Genomic DNA, 22,521 nt, shown 5'->3' on the forward strand with positions numbered 1-22,521 from the left:
AAAGTTAAAAATGTTTATCATGTACACAAAAGAAGCTTTTATTAAAAAGTTTTACTCATTAAGAGCATTATCAAGTGACAGAGTGAAATTATCATGCCTTTATTATAAAGGTAATAGGTAGGTACTAATAGGTAAGTACTACTCAGAACCTACCTGCAACTCCATTGTTAGGAGACAGACAGAGGTACATACTGATCTGAGTAGCACGTGTTAAAAAAATTAAGTATTCAAGGGAAATGTATGATGGGTCAAGGGACCAGAGTATTTGTATGTTCAGATCTTCGTAGAACAGGATGTACAGTCATCGCCGCATGACGACATTTCGGTCAACGACGGATCACATACACGACGGTGGTACCATGCCATGCGCTGCCAGTCATATAATAGTATATAGCACACACAATTATGTACGGTGCATAATACTTGATGATGAAAATAAGCGTAGGGTTGTTTGTATATTGTTACAGTCCGATATTTTGCCTTTTTTGTTCTTTATATCATTAACAGCACCTTATTATCATTAACAGCACCTTATTATCATTAACAGCACCTTATTATCATTAACAGCTCCTTATTATCTTTCCGATGAAGGGGTTAAATTATAGTGGCAGTTGTGCTGCTGGACAAGATAATCCGTTTAACGTCCACTCTTTCCCTGGGAACCTTAATTCGGAGATCATGATATGATGAACACTGGTTGGTAAGCTTCCTGTTCCTCTGTATTTTAACAGTTATCAGGCTTCAAAAAAAAGTACATTGAGAGAGTTGTAATTGTTGATCTCCTCCTCTAGGGTGAAATGTATGGATGGTCATCTTCGGGTATTGGATCAAATAGAGGAACAAGGTCATATACAGGAATCAAGTTAGGTGCAGAAGTAACTATTGACTTTTGTTGGCTGCTGAAACTGGGTCGTGTAAATCTTGCGATTATACATGAAAAATTTACACTGAGACAATACAACGGTAACTCCCGAGCCTTTCTTTCATTACACATGTAACAAGTTAGTTTAACATGTTTATTATGCATCCCTTACCTCAATATTACAGAGGCAAATAATAGGTCTAGAGGCTTTTAATAGATTCAGAATCTGTATCTCAAAATTAGAGGTACGTAATGTTTCCAGAGACTGTACCTCAACAATATAGAGGTATACAATACGTCTAGGGACTGTACCTCAACATTACAAAGGTACGTAATGAGTCCAGGGACTGCACCTCAATCTTACAGAGGTACATAATGGGTCCAGGGACTGTACCTCAACATTACAAAGGTACGTAATGAGTCCAGGGACTGTAACTCAATCTTACAGAGGTACATAATGGGTCCAGGGACTGTACCGAAAAGTTTAGATAGCTGAACTGTTGTAATGAACTGTTTACATGTTTATATCTGGTCAGAATACACGTAACAAGAGCCCATAAGAGTAGAGTCAGGGAGACTGACAAGTGTTCTGGGTCAGGAAGTCAAGACAACTGTGTTAGTCAGGACAACTATCTTAGGTAGCCAGAACAACTCACCTGAGGCAGAGGGTTACCAGGGCGACAGTGCATGGCGCCCACCTCCACCTGTGAGGGCAGGAGAGGCAGTGGTATACCGATGCTAAAGTGTGTGTTCATCAGTGCTAGACTCATGTTCCTCTCTAACTCCAACAACGGTGGCAGCTCCGGGAACTGTGCTGAGATCTGACCAATAACACCAGTATTTTATTAAAGGATAAAACTATTTTTCTAAATTAAAAGAATGATATTTACATTTTGCTTCATATGTATAATAACAGATACAAGAGTGAAATTATATTATTAGCTTGCAATAACTCTTATTCAGTACTAAGACAATCATTATTACCAGTTTGACAATTATGTCGATCGAATTTTTTGTCTATATAATCAACATACCTCGTCTTGTACCAGAGGCACGATGACCCACTTCCTCCAGTAAACAGCAAATGCTATTTGCACTAGAGTGTTAATAAATCGATGCCAGATAGAGAAAGGTCGTGGGAAGTCAGTATTATGGTTTGGTACGAAGGCTGGATTGAAGACATTACCCAGGACAGAGCTCTGACGGTAGTCAATGCCTGGTGTGTTGACCATGATGAAGGAAGCCTCGTGCAGGAACGGGTAGGCTACCTGATGGGTAATTCCAAGTGTTATAGCAGTACGATACTGTTGATACAATTTTTTAACACATCGGTCGTTTCCCACCAAGGCAGAGTGACCCGTAAAAGAAGAAACACTTTAATCATCACTCATTCCATCACTCATCACAGAGGTGTACATACATTACAGGTCAAAACGTGCAACATATCTCCACCCCTCCTTCGGAGTACAGGTGCAGTACTTCCCACCTCCAGGACTCAAGTTCAGCTAACCAGTTTCCCAGAATCCCTTCATAAATGTTACTTTGCTCGCACTCCAACAGCACGTCTAGTCATAAAAACCACTTGCCTCCACTCATTCCTAGTATAATTACATGCATCTTAATAAAACACTGTCACTGTTCTCTCTAGGCTGGAATACTGCTGTACATTAACATCTCCATTCAAAGCAGGTGAAATCGCAGATCTAGAGAGTGTACAGAGATCCTTTACTGCACGTATAAGTTCTGTCAAGCACCTTAACTACTGGGAACGCTTGGAAGCACTTGACTTGTACTCGTTGGAACGCAGGAGGGAGAGATATATCATAATCTACACTTGGAAAATCCTGGAAGGAATGGTCCCGAATCTGCACACAGAAATCACTCCCTACGAAAGTAAAAGACTGGGCAGGCGATGCAAAATGCCCCCAATTAAAAGTATGGGCGCCATTGGTACACTAAGGGAAAACACCATAAGTGTCCGGGGCTCAAGACTGTTCAACAGCCTCCCATCAAGCATTAGGGGAATTACCAATAAACCCCTGGCTGCCTTCAAGAGAGAGCTGGACAGATACCTAAAGTTAGTGCCGGATCAGCCGGGCTGTGGCTCGTACGTTGGACTGCATGCGGCCAGCAGCAACAGCCTAGTTGATCATGCCCTGATCCATCGGGAGGCCTGGTCGTGGACCGGGCCGCGGGGGCGTTGATCCCCGGAATAACCTCCAGGCAGTGGCTGTCAGATTTTTATATTAAAATAACTTGACAAAGCCTCTTCTGCTTACTACATTTACCAACATTACTAAACCTACTTAGAAGGCTGGGCATGTTACTGGAGTGCAGAGGCCGACTGATTACATCGTGTTTACGTCTCTTCTGCTTCTATCAACTTTTCTGTACTTGACTGAATTATTATTATAATCAAGGGGGAAGCGCTAAACCCGTAGGATTATACAGCGCCCAGGGGGGGATGTGGAAGGCATTCAGGCTTAATTCGGGGAACTGGAGCACAGATTCAATTCCCTAAATCAAGAGCCCCTCACCAACATCAAGGAACCTTCCATGAGGGGTTCTTGACTGAAGAAGCCTACTGTGTAGGCGAAACGTTTCGAAATAAAGTTGCCTAACTGTTGCATATTTGTCCTACCTAACAACCGGTCGTATTTTATACCATTTTAATATTCACTCTGTCAGACACTGCAACACAATGGTATCTTGGTACAGAATCAACTTGGACAACTTCTACTAGTGAGAATGGCTGGATTTGAGAGGGACGTGACCTCCCAACAACTACATTCTCACCTCTACTAGTGGCCTACATCTCACCTCCTGGCGGTGTGCTTACAGACAGAGGAGGAAACAGTGGATTCCATGAATCTTCAGATTATCAGAGCGCACAGAGCCCAGTCCCAGCTTAGGAAACAGCTGAGATGGAGTAACCTCAGTACCATATTATGGTCGCTTATGAGGCACACTAGTTGAACTGTCCGGAACAGTGCTTGAGCAGCATATGCTGCAACAGTGAAGAAACAATTCTCCATCAGGAGCCAGAGACGGGTCATCTCAAGATTAAGACCCGTGCCAGGACCCTGGTCTTGGCGAACATCAGGAGCCAGAGACGGGTCATCTCAAGATTAAGACCCGTGCCAGGACCCTGGTCTTGGCGAACATCAGGAGCCAGAGACGGGTCATCTCAAGATTAAGACCCGTGCCAGGACCCTGGTCTTGGCGAACATCAGGAGCCAGAGACGGGTCATCTCAAGATTAAGACCCGTGCCAGGACCCTGGTCTTGGCGAACATCAGGAGCCAGAGACGGGTCATCTCAAGATTAAGACCCGTGCCAGGACCCTGGTCTTGGCGAACATCAGGAGCCAGAGACGGGTCATCTCAAGATTAAGACCCGTGCCAGGACCCTGGTCTTGGCGAACATCAGGAGCCAGAGACGGGTCATCTCAAGATTAAGACCCGTGTCAGGACCCTGGTCTTGGCGAACATCAGGAGCCAGAGACGGGTCATCTCAAGATTAAGACCCGTGTCAGGACCCTGGTCTTGGCGAACATCAGGAGCCAGAGACGGGTCATCTCAAGATTAAGACCCGTGCCAGGACCCTGGTCTTGGCGAACATCAGGAGCCAGAGATGGGTCATCTCAAGATTAAGACCCGTGTCAGGACCCTGGTCTTGGCGAACATCAGGAGCCAGAGACGGGTCATCTCAAGATTAAGACCCGTGCCAGGACCCTGGTCTTGGCGAACATCAGGAGCCAGAGACGGGTCATCTCAAGATTAAGACCCGTGCCAGGACCCTGGTCTTGGCGAACATCAGGAGCCAGAGACGGGTCATCTCAAGATTAAGACCCGTGCCAGGACCCTGGTCTTGGCGAACATCAGGAGCCAGAGACGGGTCATCTCAAGATTAAGACCCGTGCCAGGACCCTGGTCTTGGCGAACATCAGGAGCCAGAGACGGGTCATCTCAAGATTAAGACCCGTGTCAGGACCCTGGTCTTGGCGAACATCAGGAGCCAGAGACGGGTCATCTCAAGATTAAGACCCGTGTCAGGACCCTGGTCTTGGCGAACATCAGGAGCCAGAGACGGGTCATCTCAAGATTAAGACCCGTGCCAGGACCCTGGTCTTGGCGAACATCAGGAGCCAGAGACGGGTCATCTCAAGATTAAGACCCGTGCCTGGACCCTGGTCTTGGCGAACATCAGGAGCCAGAAACGGGTCATCTCAAGATTAAGACCCGTGCCAGGACCCTGGTCTTGGCGAACATTATACATACGTACTTCAACTCCATATTGTTTCAGACTATGGAACAATACTATTCTCCAGACTGAGGGACTGACCACTACAAAACTTCAAGGGTGATGGACTGATTACATCGTCTTCATGTCTCTTCTATCGACTTTTCTGTACTCGACTGAAGAAGCCTACTGTGTAGGCTAAACGTTTCGAAATAAAGATACCTAACTGTTGCATATGTGTCTTACCTAACAACCTGTCGGTATTTTATACCATTTTAATATTCACTAACACCATTTATATTTTTACAAAGTTACTTTGTTTTCCATTAACTACCTCAAAAATGGCTAATATATCCTGTGTATAAAATGAGGGAACAAAAGCTAGGGCTTTGTATATCTAATTGTTTTGGGTTTCTTAAAATTCTTATTAAATCTGCAATCATTGAAACCAGAGCAATAATTAAGCAATGTAATAAAGTTGGTAGAATTACCGACAATATGTAAAGTAAAAGGACACAAGTGCAACTAATGTGAAATTTTATTGTGGCAACGTTTCGCTCTCCAGGAGCTTTATCAAGCCATTACAAACAATACATGGACACAGAGGGTATATAAAGGCTCAGAGTGAGGTGCAATACTAGTGAGGTACCATTTCGATGTTCACTAGTGGTAGTAGTAGTAGTAGTAGTGGAAAAAGACACTTATGTACAGTTCAGGACATTTATTAAAGGAAACGTTTCGCCACGAGTGGCTTCTTCAGTCCTAATACAGAGAAAACTAAGAAAACATTTATATATATATAGTGGCAGGAGTCAGGTAAGGTGACGCGTGGGTAGAGGTGGTAGTAGTAGTAGTAGTAGTAGTAATGGAACTAAGGAGGTGAGGCAAGAGAGGGACCTGCTGGCATCAAGTAACACCAGTTCCCAGGATGGGTAATATCCTCTTGCTTAGTAATTTTGACATACTGTAACTACCGGATTTTTGCTTTATAGTGTTACTGACAGAAATTAGTGCAGCTTCAATGCATTTTCTCCGTCTTAAGTCGTCTTCTTTAATAACTAGTTTAGCTTCATTGAATTTCATGAGGTGTCCAACATCGTCTCTATGTTGAACACATGCGTTTTTGCGGTCATCATTTCTGCAAGCATTTTTGTGTTCTGCTATCCTAATGTCCAGAGTTCTGGCTGTTTCCCCTACATATACTTTGTCACACCCCCCACATGGTATAGTGTAGATTCCTGCACTTGTGCCAGAATCATGCTTGGGTTTTTGTATCAGGTTCCTAATAGTAGTTGAAGAGCTGGTAGATATTTTAGCCAGTTTGCTGTCAAACATGCTTGAAACATTAGTGGCAACGTTGCTGACCGGTAAAACGATGTAACTTGGAGGTTTTTCTTCAATTTGATAGGTGTCGGTCTTGCTGAGGATACGTGCCGCACGTTTCCTACAGTCACGTATGAAGTGTAGGGGAAAGTGTAGTGAACTAAAAGAGCTGGTGATGTATGTACATTCTTCTTCGAGGAACTGTGGACTGGAAATTCTGTAGGCTCTCAGAAAGAAGCCAATAACTACCCCTCTTTTAGTTCTTGTGTCATGGTGAGAGAAGTAATGTAGAAGATCGTTCTTGTAGGTAGGCTTCCGGTAGACTTTAAAAGAAAGTTTATTTTCCCCTGTGCGTAAGAGAACGTCCCCCATGTCACACCCCCCATGTGGGGTGTGTGACAAAGTATATGTAGGGGAAACAGCCAGAACTCTGGACATTAGAATAGCAGAACACAAAAATGCTTGCAGAAATGATGACCGCAAAAACGCATGTGTTCAACATAGAGACGATGTTGGACACCTCATGAAATTCAATGAAGCTAAACTAGTGATTAAAGAAGGCGACTTAAGACGGAGAAAATGCATTGAAGCTGCACTAATTTCTGTCAGTAACACTATAAAGCAAAAAATCCGGTAGTTACAGTATGTCAAAATTACTAAGCAAGAGGATATTACCCATCCTGGGAACTGGTGGTCCCTCTCTAGCCTCACCTCCTTAGTTCCATTACTACTACTACTACTACTACTACTACTACTACTACTACTACTACTACCACCTCTACCCACGCGTCACCTCACCTGACTCCTGCCACTATATATATAAATGTTTTCTTAGTTTTCTCTGTATTAGGACTGAAGAAGCCACTCGTGGCGAAACGTTTCCTTTAATAAATGTCCTGAACTGTACATAAGTGTCTTTTTCCACATCTTGTCGGTATCACCATATCATTTCCTCCTAGTAGTAGTAGTAGTGAAAGTTAAGACACATGTGCAACATCTGGATATCTTTATTGTAGTAGACGTTTCGCCATCCAGTGGCTTTATCAATACAGATTCTAGGACATAATAGGAAGACAGTAGAACTATATACAAAAGATGAGGTAATCAGTCCCTCGGCCTACCAGTGACTGCCCTCGTCTGCTGCCCGTCCCATTCACTGACGCCTATAAAAAGCGCCAGTCTTCTTGCCTTTGCTCCAGACTCTCCTCCACCACGATGCTGTGAACACTAACTCCAAGGCCGAGGGACTGATTACCTCATCTTTTGTATATAGTTCTACTGTCTTCCTATTATGTCCTAGAATCTGTATTGATAAAGCCACTGGATGGCGAAACGTCTACTACAATAAAGATATCCAGATGTTGCACATGTGTCTTAACTTTCATATTGTCGGTATTTTATACCTTTCTTGCACAGTAGTAGTAGTAGTAGTGACAAAAGTTGTAGTAGTAATACAATATGGTAGAGCAACTAATTCGTACAAGAGTAAAAGGATATAAAAGCTATTACTTGGGTAACATAAAAATAGGTTGGACAAATATAGACTGGAAAGAGGCAGCTTGTTTCAGTGTTCACTCTCTGTAATGTGCTTTGTGTAGTATAACAGGAGAGACTATGTGATGGCATGGTTTACTGTTTTCAGGAGGATTCTTGCTAAGACTTCGGAGATGGTGAAACTGCCGTTGTTTTGTTTAATTGTATTCGAAACAGCGATCAGTGCTGACTCGAGGCACTTGCGTCTACGAAAGTTAGTTTCTTTGATCACTAATTGGGCGTCTCTGAAACAAGCTGCCTCTTTCCAGTCTATATTTGTCCAACCTATTTTTATGTTACCCTAGTAATTAAGCAATGACTTTAATGATCGGCATCAAACTTTTAGCGACGGTGGGCTCAATTAATGGAAAGATCTGATTTGAATGACCCGTTTAAATTATATATATTTTTAATTAAGTTAGTTATCACACACCTGTCGTCCATGTTCACCTAACGGTAAGTAGGTACTTGGGTGTTAGTTATATTATACCTCTTGTCACTATTCACCTAGCAGTAAGTAGGTACCTGGGTGTTAGTCACCATATACATGCTGTCACTGTTTACCTAGCAGTTAGTAGGCACCAGGTTGTTAGTCACCTGCCGTCATTTTACCAAGCAGTACGTAGGTACCTGGGTGTTAGTCACCTTACACCTGCTGTCACTGTTCATCTAGCAGTAATTAGGTACATGGGTGTTAGCCGACTAGTGAGGGTCGCATCCTGAGCACAAAATTAACCTAAGTTGCTGGAAATGTTCTGCATGTCAGTTAAGATCTGTATAAGTTGTGTTATGTGCTTGTAGAAATATTATTATTATTATTATTATTATTATTATTATTATTATTATTATTATTATTATGATGATGATGGTGATGATGATGACGATGATGATGAATATTATTATTATTATTATTATTATTATTATTATTATTATTATTATTATTATTATTATTACTATTATTGTTATTATTACTATTATTGCTATTATTATTATTATTATGAACATTGATAAAACAATTTTAAGTAAGACTTTTTACGTATTACATATATTGTGATCACTATTATCATTAATGAGTTTTCTACGAGACAATTTTTTAAATTTTTAAGAAAAAAAAACTTTAGACTAGACATGAATATGACTCATCCTCACACGAGAATAATACATGCTACTTCTCACCTCATTATGACTCATCCTCACACGAGAATAATACATGCTACTTCTCACCTCATTATGACTCATCCTCACACGAGAATAATACATGCTACTTCTCACCTCATTAAACGCATGATCTACCAGGAAGAGATCAAACTCCTTCCTCCTCTCGTAAAGCTCCTTCACTGCAGGAATCTTGTATAAATTTTGGGCAAAATTGGGAAGAATAACCTCAAACATGGTCCACCCGCCAGTCCAGTCCTTCCTGTACCTAAAGGCATCTAGAGGCTCGGCTGGAATCAGTCCGTGAGGAACCTCGGTAATGTTGGGATACTCAGACAACTTCGTGTTATTCGACAATATCGTTACCTGAATATAATATGTAGAACCAGAATCAAGGACTTTGAGCGAACCTATTATTCAAATTCAAAATAAAAATTCAATTTTTGTTTCTTTGCATGGTATGCAATGTGTAGTTTACATGTAGTGAAATATTCTTAAGAACAAAGAAAGCCACTAACATGCATGTGCATTTCTATCAGACGTGATGACAGATTTTGAATATGGGAAATGACGATTGACGTCATTTCAGTCTTGCATAATTACTACTACTTATGAAGGCTTTGTTATTACAAATGCAACAGATTAAATTTATTCTTTGTTTACGATTATATCTAATTTGCATAATGGATAATCTTTAATAAAGAGACTAGAGAGCTTTATTGTTCCAGTCATAACACTGTGACAGGAACAATTCACAAATAACCCGGACAGAGAAGCTTACGACGGCGTTTCGGTCCGACTTGGGCCGAAACACCGGGTGTTATTTGTGTAATGCCTCACCTGGTGACCACGGTCAGCCAGAGCCCTGGCAAGCGGCATGAAGACGTTCTTGTGGCTCTGGGAGGAGACTGGAGTCAGTACCAGTATCTTGTAAGGTCTCTCAGGAGGGTCTAATTTACCAGTCACTACCACCACCAAGGTCAACATCACGTACATCCCAGATAACATCTGCGGTAAATACAATTCCTTAACTTGTTGAATGTATAATGTGTACAGAAAGTGTAGTTATTCAACTTATTTATATGAATGGGCGTTCACAAATATTTTGTCAAAAAATGAAAGACTTCATTATTTTCATTTTCTAAACAGATGAGTGATGAGTCATGAATGAGAGGGGTTGCATCTGAGTGGGACTTGATGAGTCATGAGTGAGAGGGGTTAGATCTGAGTGGGACTTGATGAGTCATGAGTGAGAGGGGTTAGATCTGAGTGGGACTTGATGAGTCATGAGTGAGAGGGGTTAGATCTGAGTGGGACTTGATGAGTCATGAGTGAGAGGGGTTAGATCTGAGTGGGACTTGATGAGTCATGAGTGAGAGGGGTTAGATCTGAGTGGGACTTGATGAGTCATGAGTGAGAGGGGTTAGATCTGAGTGGGACTTGATGAGTCATGAGTGAGAGGGGTTGGATCTGAGTGGGACTTGTGCTTGAGTTAATAGGGCTATTAAACTTATTCCTTGAGTAATACTGAAAATGGGTTGGACGAATATTTTTCTTAAGTGGGTTTGGGCTTGACAAGGACCTGCCTAATATGGGCCAGAAGGCCTTTTACAGTGAATATACCACCTTTCTCCTGGCATTTTAATCACCTTTTACGATACTCATGGCTTAGAGAGGAAAGATTCTTTTGCGCTTCCCTCTGGAGAAAAAAGTAAATGAATAAGAAGAACTAGTAAGCAAATAGAAGAAAACTCAAGCAGGTGTGTATTTATATATGTATATATATATATATATATATATATATATATATATATATATATATATATATATATATATATATATATATATATATATATATATATATATATATATATATATATGCATATGTAATGAGACCTAAGCATCAGAAGAAATAAGAACATAAGAAAGAAGGAACACTGCAGCAGGCCTACTGGCGCATGCGAGGCAGGTCCAAGTCCACCACCGGCCCAAGCCAATGCTCCAACCTAGTCAGGTCAGGTCACATTCACTTGAAGAAGCATGGCATCTGACCTAGTAGCACAAGCTTGTCAGGACCAACTCACACCCACCTGCACACACTCATGTTTTTATCTAACCTATTTTTAAAACTACACATCATTTTATCTTCTATGATGGTACTCGGGAGTTTGTTCCACTTACCAAACCAGTGCTTTCCTATATCCTTCCTGAATCGGAATTTTTCCCTACTTAAAACCATTGCTGCGAGTCCTGTCTTGGCTAGCACGCCATTTTCATCCCTTATATTTATTCCTATTTTCCGTTTATACACCTAAATCGTATCACCCCTAATTCTACGCCTTTCTAGAGAGTACAGATTCAGGGCCCTCAGTCTATCCTCATAGGAAAGATTTCTGATACATGGGATCAACTTTGTCATCCTCCTTTGTACGTTTTAAAGTGCATTTATATCCATTCTGTAATACGGTGGCCAAAACTGTGAAGCATAATCTAAATGAGGCCTAACCAAGGATATGTACAGTTGGAGAGTATCCTGAGGACTCCTATTATTTATGCTTTTTGATGTGAAGCCAAAGATTCTGTTCGCTTTATTGCAAACACTTATCTACTGTTGTCTTGGTTTTTGATTACTGCTAACCAAAACTCCCAAATCCTTTTCGCAAGCAGTAATATTAAAGTCTACATCATTTAGTTTGTATGTGGCATGGTTATTTTATTGTCCAATGCTTAGAACTTTGCATTTGCCTATATTAAATAGCATCTGCCACTTCTTCGACCACTGCATTAGTCTATTTAAATCATCCTGGAGTGTTCTAATGTCCTAGTCAGAATGAATTCGTCGGCCTATCTCGGTGTCACCAGCAAACTTGCTTATATCGCTATTTATTCCCTCATCTATGTCGCTTATGTAGATTGTGAACAACAAAGGGCCCAACACCGACCCCTGTGGAACACCGCTCGTAATGTTTCCTCACTCTAATTTCTTCCCATTTAAGAAAACTCTCTGCTGCCAGTCAACCATACCTCTATCCAGGAAAAAATTTCTCCTCCTCTATAGGTTCTGAAGTGGAACTCGATCAAAAGCCTTACTGAAGTCCATATACACAATATCATATTCATTACCATGATCTTCCTCCTCAAACACCTTAGTGAAAAAGTTAATAAATTCGTAAGGCAGGAACGCCCCTTTGTAAAACCGTGTTGAGATTCGTTGATCAATTTATTCTTTTCAAGATGGCTAGAAATTGCCTCGGCAATTATTGATTCCATGAATTTTCACACTACGGAGGTTAGGTTTATTAGTCTACAGTTCGAAGCTAAGGACCTGCCACTCGATTTGAAAATAGGTATCACATTTGCCATTTTCCACTTACCTGGCACTATGTCAGTTTGAAATGATATGGTGAAAAGATTATCCAAAGGTTTGCAAAGCTCCTCTTCATATTCCTTTAGAACCCTTGCATACAGTTCATCAGGTCCTGGAGATTTGTTAGGTATTAATTCATTTATTTGTCTAAGGACCATGACATTTGTGACCCTAATCGTGCATAGGTTATCTTCCTGTTCTATGTAATTTATTAATTCTGGAATATCGCTAGTATCTTCCTGTTTAAAAACTGAGAGGAAGTGTTAAAAATTCTACACATTCCTTTATCACTGTTGGTGACCCAAGTAACTTTTGAGTGGGTCTATCTTGTCCGTAATCAGACTTCTGGAAGAATCCTTTTGGGTTAGTCTTCGATTCTCTTGCAACTTTAACCTCATAATCTCTTTCCTTCTCTTATTCCCTTTTTTATTTATCTCTTTAACTGAATATATTGATTTCTTAACTGCCCCTCTCCTCTTTTGATTCGCCTATATATGCCTCTCTTTTGACTAATGAGATGTTTTAATCAATTGTTTATCCATCTAGGATCATTTTTGTATGATCTGATTTCCCTATTTCGAACATAGTTGTCTGAGCAGCTAGGACTATGTTCTGGAAAACGTAATATCGGCAACCATCACCACCTACCTCACCCACAGTCAATTCAGCCCATAAAGGTAATTTTCAGTCCTATGAAATCAGCCAAGTGGAAGTCAGGGACAGAGACTTGATTACCATTATTAGGGGAATTCCATTATATATTAAAACTGAGTGATTTGTGATCACCTTCCCCAAGCTCATCATTAACCTCATAATTATTAATTAGTGATTCCCTGCTGGCAAGAACCAAGTCAAGCAGGTTATTTCCTCTAGTTGGATCTGTCACAAACTGTTTTAAAAACTATCCTGAATTGATTCAAGAAAGTCACCTGACTAAATTTCCTGTGAAACTGCTCCAGTCAATTTGTCTACAGTTAAAATCTCTCATTAGCACAACATTTTCGTATTCAGATGCCTTACGAATTTCGTCCAATAGAAGTTTACTGCACTTCTTATTAAGGTTTTGGGGCCTGTTAATCACACACAAGATTAGTTTTTCACGGCCCTCGAAAAGCTGTAACCAAACAGATTCAATGGCTGATGCTTTTAATTTTATATCTTGTCTAACACAACAATTTAAATTGTCACTGGCATACATCGCTACTCCACTACCCATCCTGTTGACCTTGTCAGTGTGAAATAATTTATATACTTGTATGTGATATTCAGAAGACATTTATCTATCTTTCAGATTGAACCAGGTCTCTGTTATAGCAATAATATCTACGCTTCCTGCACTTGCAATTAATCTTACCTCATTTATCTTATTTTGTAAACTCCTGCTATTAGTATAGTAAACCTTAAGGGAGCTAGTCTCTCGCTGCTCTCTGCTGTCTCCCTTTGTTTGCTGACCTGATCCATTGTCTTTATTTTTAACTCTAAAATGAATGTCTTTTAAACATTAACTGTTTTCAGCCCGTGTTGCAACCTTATTGTTTCCCACACACACACACATACCTCTAAATTTTTTCAGTTTAAAATCCTAAACATGTCAGCAGTGGCCCTCTCGAGCGAGCTGGCAAGTGCTACCACCCCAGCCCCAGAGAGATGTACCTTATTCCTCACATACATATCATGTTTGCCATAAAAACTGTTCCAGTTGTCAATGAATGGGATTGCAAGTTCCTTGCAGTATCTGTCTAGCCAGCAATTTACACCAATTGCCCTAGACAACTTTTCATTGCCCACTCCCCTTCTAAGCAAGATACTACATATGACTGGTACCCCCTCCCTTAAACCTAATTAAATCTATAGCTGACCTGTACTTATTTAGCAGATCTTCTCTCCTACTCTGCCCAATATTATTTCCACCAGCACTGAGACAGATAATGGGCTTGTTCCCATTACCTAACATGATATTATCCAACCTGTTGACAATGTCACCAACACAAGCTCCAGGGAAACACACACACTCTCTCTCTCACCTTCTTATTCCTATTACAGAAAGCACAGTCCATATATCAAGCCTCTGAGCCACCAACCACAAGAATTCGCTTACACTCATCCTGAAGAACAGAGAAGCGATTTCCTACCTTCCAATTTTCTCTATTACCTTTCCTTATTTTGATGCTCCTCCCATTACTGGGAACCAGTTGCCTTTTTGTAGTAGGTGCTGGACTGCACCTAACTGCTGGTAGCTTTTTCGTCCTCCCCACCGTCAACCTCTACGCAGCGAGTGACGGACTACACCTCACTGCTGGTATCCTAATTCCCCTAAACCACTCCAGCCACCTCACACTCACTCCAAAATCCACCGAGGGGAACCTTCAGCCTCCTAATTTCCTCCTGGAAAAGTAGGACCCCCTCCTTCAGCACTCTAACTGCAGATTTTAAAGCATTGCAGAAGCAAGCCATGGCTTTGTAACTCTCCACACTAATCCCCAAAGCAAGTCAGGACCTGTGACCTCTCGTGACCACTGACCACTCAGTCTTGCATGTTTATGATACAAAAACACCAGTTATCTTACTATTGTGTAAAACAACTACAGGTTTCCGTGTCACAATCACTTGGCAGGACGGTAGTACTTCCCTGTGTGGTTGCAAGGTGTGACAATTGTCACTCCTTGCGCCATTTTGTACTGGAATGTGATACAATTAGTGAATTCGAAGACAACTCGCTCAGAAATATTCAAGAAATTTCTGCAGTGGTTTATTAAAAACCATTCTGGAAAAATACCCTGACTTTGCTCACTGTAAATAAAGCATTACTACGTTGTGTGTGTACTCACGTAATTGTGGTTGCAGGGGTCGAGTCACAGCTCCTGGTCCCGCCTCTTAACTGGTCGCCACTAGGTCCTCTCTCTCCCTGCTCCATGAGCTTCATCATACTTCTTCTTAAAGCTACCTCACTTTCCAGACTGTTCCACTTCCTGACAACTCTATGGCTGAAGAAATACTTCCTAACATCCCTGTGACTCATCTGAGGCTTCAACTTGCAATTATGACCCATCTCTGGAACATCCTGTCGTTGTTCACCTTGTCAGTTACTCTCAATTCCGTTTCCCCTCTGTCCTCCAGTGTCGCCAGGCCGATTTCCCTTAACCTTTCTTAGTAGGACATTCTCTTTAGCTCCGGGACTAGTCTTGTAGCTTGACCAGGTGTAGGTTCCAAACTGGTGCTGCATACTTCAACATGGGCCTGATATATTGAACGATTCCTTATTGAGGTGTCAGAACGCTATTCTTAGGTTTGCCAGGAGTCCATATGCTGCAGCAGTTATCTGGTTGATGTGCACCTCAGGAGACGTACTTGGTATTATACTCACCCCAAGACGCTTTTCCTTGAGTGAGGTTTGCACTCTTGGCCACGTAGCTTATACTCTGTGTGCAGTCTTCTTTGCCCTTACCCGATTTTCATGACTTTGCCTTTGGTGAGGTTAAATTTCAGGAGCCATTTGCTGAACCAGGCTTTCAGCCTGCCTAGGTTCCTTTGTAGTCCTACCTTATCTTCATCCGAATTAATTCTCCTCATTAACTTCACATCATCTGCAAACAGGGCACCTTCAGAGTCTATCCATTCCGTCTTGTCATTTACGTATACCAAAAAACAGCACTGGACCTAGGGCTGAACCCTGTGGAACCCCGCTTGTCACAAGTACCCACTCTGACACCTCGTCACGTACCATGACTCATTGTTGCCTCCCTGTCAGGTATTCTCTGATCCATTGCAGTGCCTTTCCTGTTATGCATGCCTGATCATCTAGCTTTTTCATTAACATCTTGTGAGGAACTGTTTCGAAGGCCTTCTAGCAATCCAAGAAAATGCAGTCTATCCACCACTCCCTCTCATGTCTTACTTCCATTACCTTGTCATAAAACTCCAGTAGGAACAAACTCCCGAGTACCATCATAGAAGCTAAGACGTTGTGTAGTTTTAAAAATAGGTTGGATAAATACATGAGTGAGTGTGGGTGGGTGTGAATTGGACCTAGCTAGCTTGTGCTACTAGATCGGATGCCGTGCTCCTCCCTTAAATGACGTGTCTGACCTCACTAGGTCAGTGAGGTCAGACGGTCAGTGAGCTTGAGGTCACTAAGTCAGTGAGGTTAAGCCAGTGGGAGAATTGGACCTGCCTCGCATGGGCCAGTAGGCCTGTTGCCGTGTTCCTTCTTTCTTATATTTTTATGTTAACCTGAAACTATGCTGGTTCCTTTCTCGGCTCTCCACCACTCTCCTCCTAATAATCTTTTCCCTGACTTTGCATACTATATAGGTCAGTGGCACTGGTTTGTAGTTCAAGGTCTCGTGTCTGTTTCCTTACTTAAAAATTGGGACTACATTTGCTGTCTTCCATACCTCAGATAGTTGCCCAGTTTCAGTGGATGTGTTGAAGATTGTTGTTAGTGGCGCACACAGGATCTCTGCTTCCTCTCTAAGGACCCACTGAGAGATTTTGTCCAGTCCCACTGCCTTTCAGGTACCAAGTTCACAAAGCAGCTTCTTCACCTCCTCCTCAGTTGCATTTCAACCAGCACTTGTTGGTATATCCCTTGTTTGTGTACCTCCCTTCCTGTCTGCACTTTGAATACTTCTTTGAATCCCATGTTGAGCACCTCACATACTTCTTGATCATTTCTTGTGAACTCCCGACACTCTTCCCTCAACCTGATTAATTGATTCTTGACTGTTATCTTCCTCCTGATGTAGCTGTACAACAGCTTAGGGTCAGACTTTACTTTCGATGCTATGTCATTTTCATATTGTTGCTGGGCCTCCCTCCTTATCTGTGTATTATCATATCTGGCTCTTCGATTAATCTCTTTATTTTCCTGGGTCCTTTGTCTTCTGTACTTTTTTCATTCTCTAGCACACTTAGTTTTGCCTCCTTACACTTTTGAGTGAAACAAAGGCTTGTTCTGGTCCATTATTTCTGTTACCCTTGGGAACAAACCTCTTCTCTGTCTTCTTGCATTTTGTTTTCATGTAGTCCATCATTTCGTTTACTGATTTTCCTACGAATTCTCTTTCCCAATGAAACTCCTGCAGGAAGTTCCTCATGCCTATGTAGCCTCCCTTTTGTGGTTTGGCTTCTCCCATCCCACTCCTGCTGCCTTTTCCACTTCTAACTTTAAGTATTCAAAGCTCAGAACCACGTGATCACTAGCACTGAGGGTCCTTTCATTTGTGATGGCCTCAATATCCGAAATCCTCAAAGTGAATATGAGGTCCAGTCTTGCTGGTTCATCTTCACCTCTCTCTCTCTCAAAATGTCCCTAACATGTTGACACATGAGATTTTCCAGAACCACATCCATTATCTTGGCTCTCCTTGTTTCAGGACCCCCATGTGCTCCAATGTTTCATAAGAACATAAGAATGGAGGAACACTGCAGAAGGCCTACTGCCCATACAAGGCAGGTCCTTATCAAAATGACCTTTACCCAAAGCTACCCAAGAATTTACTTCCGTACCCAATGACACAAATCAAACCCAGCCCCTCCTACTCATATATTTGTCCAATCTCTTCTTAAAGCTACCCAAGGTCCTAGCCTCGATCACACTACTGGGAAGATTGTTCCACGCATCCATAACTCTGTTAGAAAACCAGTACTTACCCATGTCCTTTCTAAATCTAAATTTATCCAACTTAAATCCATTATTCCTTTTTCTTACCTGGTTTGACACCCTCAGTATTTTATTAAAATCTCCTTTGTCTATGCCCGTCATCCACTTATACACTTCAATGATATCTCCTCTCATTCTACGTCTCTCCAGAGAGTGGAGATTTAAGGCTTTAAGTCTATCTTCATACGGGAGATTCCTTACACAGTAAATCATTTTAGCCATTCTTCTCTGTATGTTCTCCAATGAGTTTATATCCATCCTGTAGTAAGGGGACCAAAAACTGAGAAGCATAATCTGAATGAGGCCTCACTAGTGATGTATAGAGCTGTAAAATAACGTTTGGACTTCTGTTACTTATACTTCTTGAGATGTGGAAAAAGACACTTATGTACAGTTCAGGACATTTATTAAAGGAAACGTTTCGCCACGAGTGGCATCTTCAGTCCTAATACAGATAAAACTAAGAAAACGTATATATATAGTGGCAGGAGTCAGGTGAGGTGATGCGTGGGTAGAGGTGGTAGTAGTAGTAGTAGTAGTGGTAGTAGTAGTAGTGGAACTAAGGAGGTGATGATAGAGAGGGACCTGCTGGCATCATGTAACACCAGTTCCCAGGATGGGTAATATCCTCTTGCTTAGTAATTTTGAAAAACTGTGACTACCGGATTTTTGCTTTATAGTGTTACTGACAGAAATTAGTGCAGCTTCAATGCATTTTCTCCGTCTTAAGTCGTCTTCTTTAATCACTAGTTTAGCTTCATTGAATTTCATGAGGTGTCCAACATCGTCTCTATGTTGAACACATGCGTTTTTGTGGTCATCATTTCTGCAAGCATTTTTGTGTTCTGCTATCCTAATGTCCAGAGTTCTGGCTGTTTCCCCTACATATACTTTGTCACACACCCCACATGGTATAGTGTAGATTCCTGCACTTGTGCCAGAATCATGCTTGGGTTTTTGTATCAGGTTCCTAATAGTAGTTGAAGAGCTGGTAGATATTTTAGCCAGTTTTCTGTCAAACATTTTTGAAACATTAGTGGCAACGTTGCTGACCGGTAAAACGATTTAACTTGGAGGTTTTTCTTCAATTTGATAGGTGTTGGTCTTGCTGAGGATACGTGTCGCACGTTTCCTGCAGTCACGCATGAAGTGTAGGGGAAAGTGTAGTGAACTGAAAGAGTTGGTGATGTATGTACATTCTTCTTCGAGGAACTGTGGACTGGAAATTCTGTAGGCTCTCAGAAAGAAGCCAATAACTACCCCTCTTTTAGTTCATGTGTCATGGTGAGAGAAGTAATGTAGAAGATCGTTCTTGTAGGTAGGCTTCCGGTAGACTTCTTGAGATAAATCCAAGTAATCTCACCTATTTGTACTCACCTATTTGTGATTGCAGGGGTCGATTCACAGCTCCTGGCCCCGCCTCTTCGCTGATTGCTACTAGGTCCTCTCTCTCCCTGCCCCATGAGCTCTATCATACCTCGCCTTAAAACTATGTATGGTTCCCGCCTCCACTACGTCACTTTCTAGGCTATTCCAAGGCCTGACTACTCTATGACTGAAGAAATACTTCCTAACATATCTTTGATTCATCTGAGTCTTCAACTTCCAATTGTGACTACTTGTGTCTGTGTCCCTTCTCTGGAACATCCCGTCTTTGTCCACCTTGTCTATTCCGCGCAGTATTTTATATGTCGTTATCATGTCTCCCCTGACCCTCCTGTCCTCCAGTGTCGTCAGGCCGATTTCCCTCAACCTTTCTTCGTAGGACAATCCCCGTAGCTCTGGGACTAGTCTTGTTGCAAACCTTTGCACTTTCTCTAATTTCTTGACGTGCTTGACTAGGTGTGGATTCCAAACTGGTGCTGCATACTCCAGTATGGGCCTGACGTAAATGGTATACAGTCTTAAACGAATCCTTACTGAGGTATCGGAACGCTATCCGTAGGTTTGCCAGGCGCCCGTATGCTGCAGCAGTTATCTGATTGATGCGCGCCTCAGGAGATATGCTCGGTGTTATACTCACCCCCAGATCTTTTTCCTTGAGTGAGGTTTGCAGTCTTTGGCAATCTAAACTATATTGTGTCTGCGATCTTCTTTGCTCTTCCCCAATCTTCATGACTTTGCATTTGGCAGGGTTAAACTCAAGGAGCCAGTTGCTGGACCAGGCTTGTAGCCTGTCCAGGTCTCTTTGTAGTCCTGCCTGATCCTCATCCGATTTGATTCTCCTCATTAACTTCACATCATCTGCAAACAAGGACACTTCTGAGTCTATCCCTTCCGTTATGTCGTTCACATATACCAAGAACAGCACAGGTCCTAGGACTGACCCCTGTGGAACCCCGCTTGTCACAGGCGCCCACTCTGACACCTCGTCGTGTACCATGACTCGTTGTTGCCTCCCTGTCAGATATTCTCTGATCCATTGCACTGCTGTCTTGGCTTTAGATTTCTGCTCACCATGACTCCAAAGTCTTTTTCACATTCTGTATGATCAAGCTCTACTTCACCTAGATTATAGCTTCGAGGGCTATTTTCATTACCAAGGACTAGTATTTTACACTTGTCCACATTGAACTTCATCTGCCATTTTTCAGACAAAGACATTAAGCCATTTTTTTAGACCAAGACATTAAGCAATTTTTTCAGACCAAGAAATTAATTTGTCCAAATCCTCCTGGAGTTCATTGGAATCCTCCTCAGAATGAATCGTACGGCTTGTCTTTGCATCATCAGCAAATTTACTCATGCCACTTGTAATTCCTTCATAAAGGTCATTAATGTAAATTATGAACAACAGAGGGCCCAAAACTGATCTTTGTGGAACCCCATTAGTGACTAATCCCCATTCTGATTTGACTCCATTAATGGAAACTCTCTGCTTTCTGTTGGTAAGCCATGTCTCTATCGATGCTAAAACTTTACCTCCTATACCATGAGCTGCCACTTTTCTTTAGAGTCTCTTGTGTGGTACTCTGTCGAAGGCTTTACTAAAATTCAAAATAAACAATATCATATTCTTTATCACTGTCTACTGCCTCAAATGTTCTATTGAAGAACGTCAGTAAATTTGTTAGGCAGGAACGACCTCTGGTGAACCCATGCTGAGATTCATTAATCAAATTATGCTCATCAAGGTGAATTCTAATAATGTCAGCTATAACTGATTCTAATAATTTATCTACTATAGATATCAGGCTTCTTGGACGGTAATTTGAAGGAATGAACTTATCCCCTGATTTGAATATAGAAACCATATTAGCCATCTTCACATCTCAGGCACAACATCAGTAAGGATGGACGCATTAAACACACTCGTTAAGGGCTGACTAAGTTCCATCTTGCATTCTTTAAGTACCCTGGAAAACAACTCGTCGGGTCCCGGGGACTTGTTTTGCTTCAGTTTGTCTATCTGTTTGATAAGCATGTCCCTCGTGATAGTAATATTAGTTAATTTGAATTCATCAGGAACTGAATTATCGTTAATTTCTGGAATCTCTTTTATGTCTTCCTGTGTAAAAACTGACAAAGAAATAATCATTAAATAAGGAACACATTTCCAGTTCGTTATCAGTCAGCTATCCATTCCCAATTTTCAGAGGTCCTACTTTTTCCTTCACCTTCGTCCTATACACTTGAAAGAACCCCTTTGGATTGGTCTTTGATTCACTAGCAACTTTATCATGTCAACGAGATAAATTCAGTTGATCAGATGAAAATGCTGGCCCACAGATTGTTCCAACTTCATCCTGTTCCCTACTTGTATGTCTCATAAGAGTAAAAATGCTATCAAATGAGCTGAAGTTGGTAACAGCTCTTAGCTTGTCAATAAAATTAGGAATCCTTAGCCTGTAAACAGCTTGTCAAACCCTGTAAAAAAGAGAGATGGAGAGAGAGAGAGAGAGAGAGAGAGAGAGAGAGAGAGAGAGAGAGAGAGAGAGAGAGAGAGAGAGAGAGAGAGAGAGAGAGAGAGAGAGATGGAGAGTGAGAGTGAGAGGGAGAGAGAGATGGAGAGAGAGATGGAGAGAGAAGGAGAGCGAGAGAGAGAGAGTGTGAAAGAAAACGAGTGGGTGCGTGTGTGTGTGTGGGAAGTGCCTCTGTCTAGTCACAGTGAGGTGTCTATTGTCCTGTCTGCTTATGTATGAATGCATGTGTGTGGACGTGTGTACCTGAGTGAGCGTTAGGTTTGGGGTTGAGTCCTGCCTGGACGTGTGTGCGCGTTATGCGTGCGTGTGAGCGCTCAGAATGCTTGCGTGGTCCGTGCCTATGTGCTTCACTTTTCTGATTTTGATCTGATGCTGACCCACCACCTACACTGTAGTTCCTCCTATGTATATCCTTCAGCCTATAATTCTTACTTCCTAGATTCTTAGCCGCCTAG

At 41.8% G+C, this 22,521-nt stretch overlaps 1 protein-coding gene across 1 annotated transcript in view; it reads right to left on the minus strand.

Moving 5' to 3' along the window:
- The window catches only part of LOC128703113 (uncharacterized), a 152,596-nt gene that overhangs the window by 119,881 nt on the left and 10,194 nt on the right, over window positions 1-22,521 (minus strand). Inside the window, exons 2-5 of the mRNA XM_053797664.2 lie at window positions 9,955-10,122; window positions 9,232-9,480; window positions 1,897-2,130; window positions 1,519-1,683 (exon numbers count right to left, since the gene is read on the minus strand). Coding sequence (XP_053653639.2) covers window positions 1,519-1,683; window positions 1,897-2,130; window positions 9,232-9,480; window positions 9,955-10,122 — 816 coding nt within the window. The remainder of the gene's footprint in view (window positions 1-1,518; window positions 1,684-1,896; window positions 2,131-9,231; window positions 9,481-9,954; window positions 10,123-22,521) is intronic.

The sequence above is a fragment of the Cherax quadricarinatus genome, chromosome 85, assembly GCF_038502225.1.
Source record: "Cherax quadricarinatus isolate ZL_2023a chromosome 85, ASM3850222v1, whole genome shotgun sequence".
Taxonomy (NCBI): Eukaryota; Metazoa; Arthropoda; class Malacostraca; order Decapoda; family Parastacidae; genus Cherax; species Cherax quadricarinatus.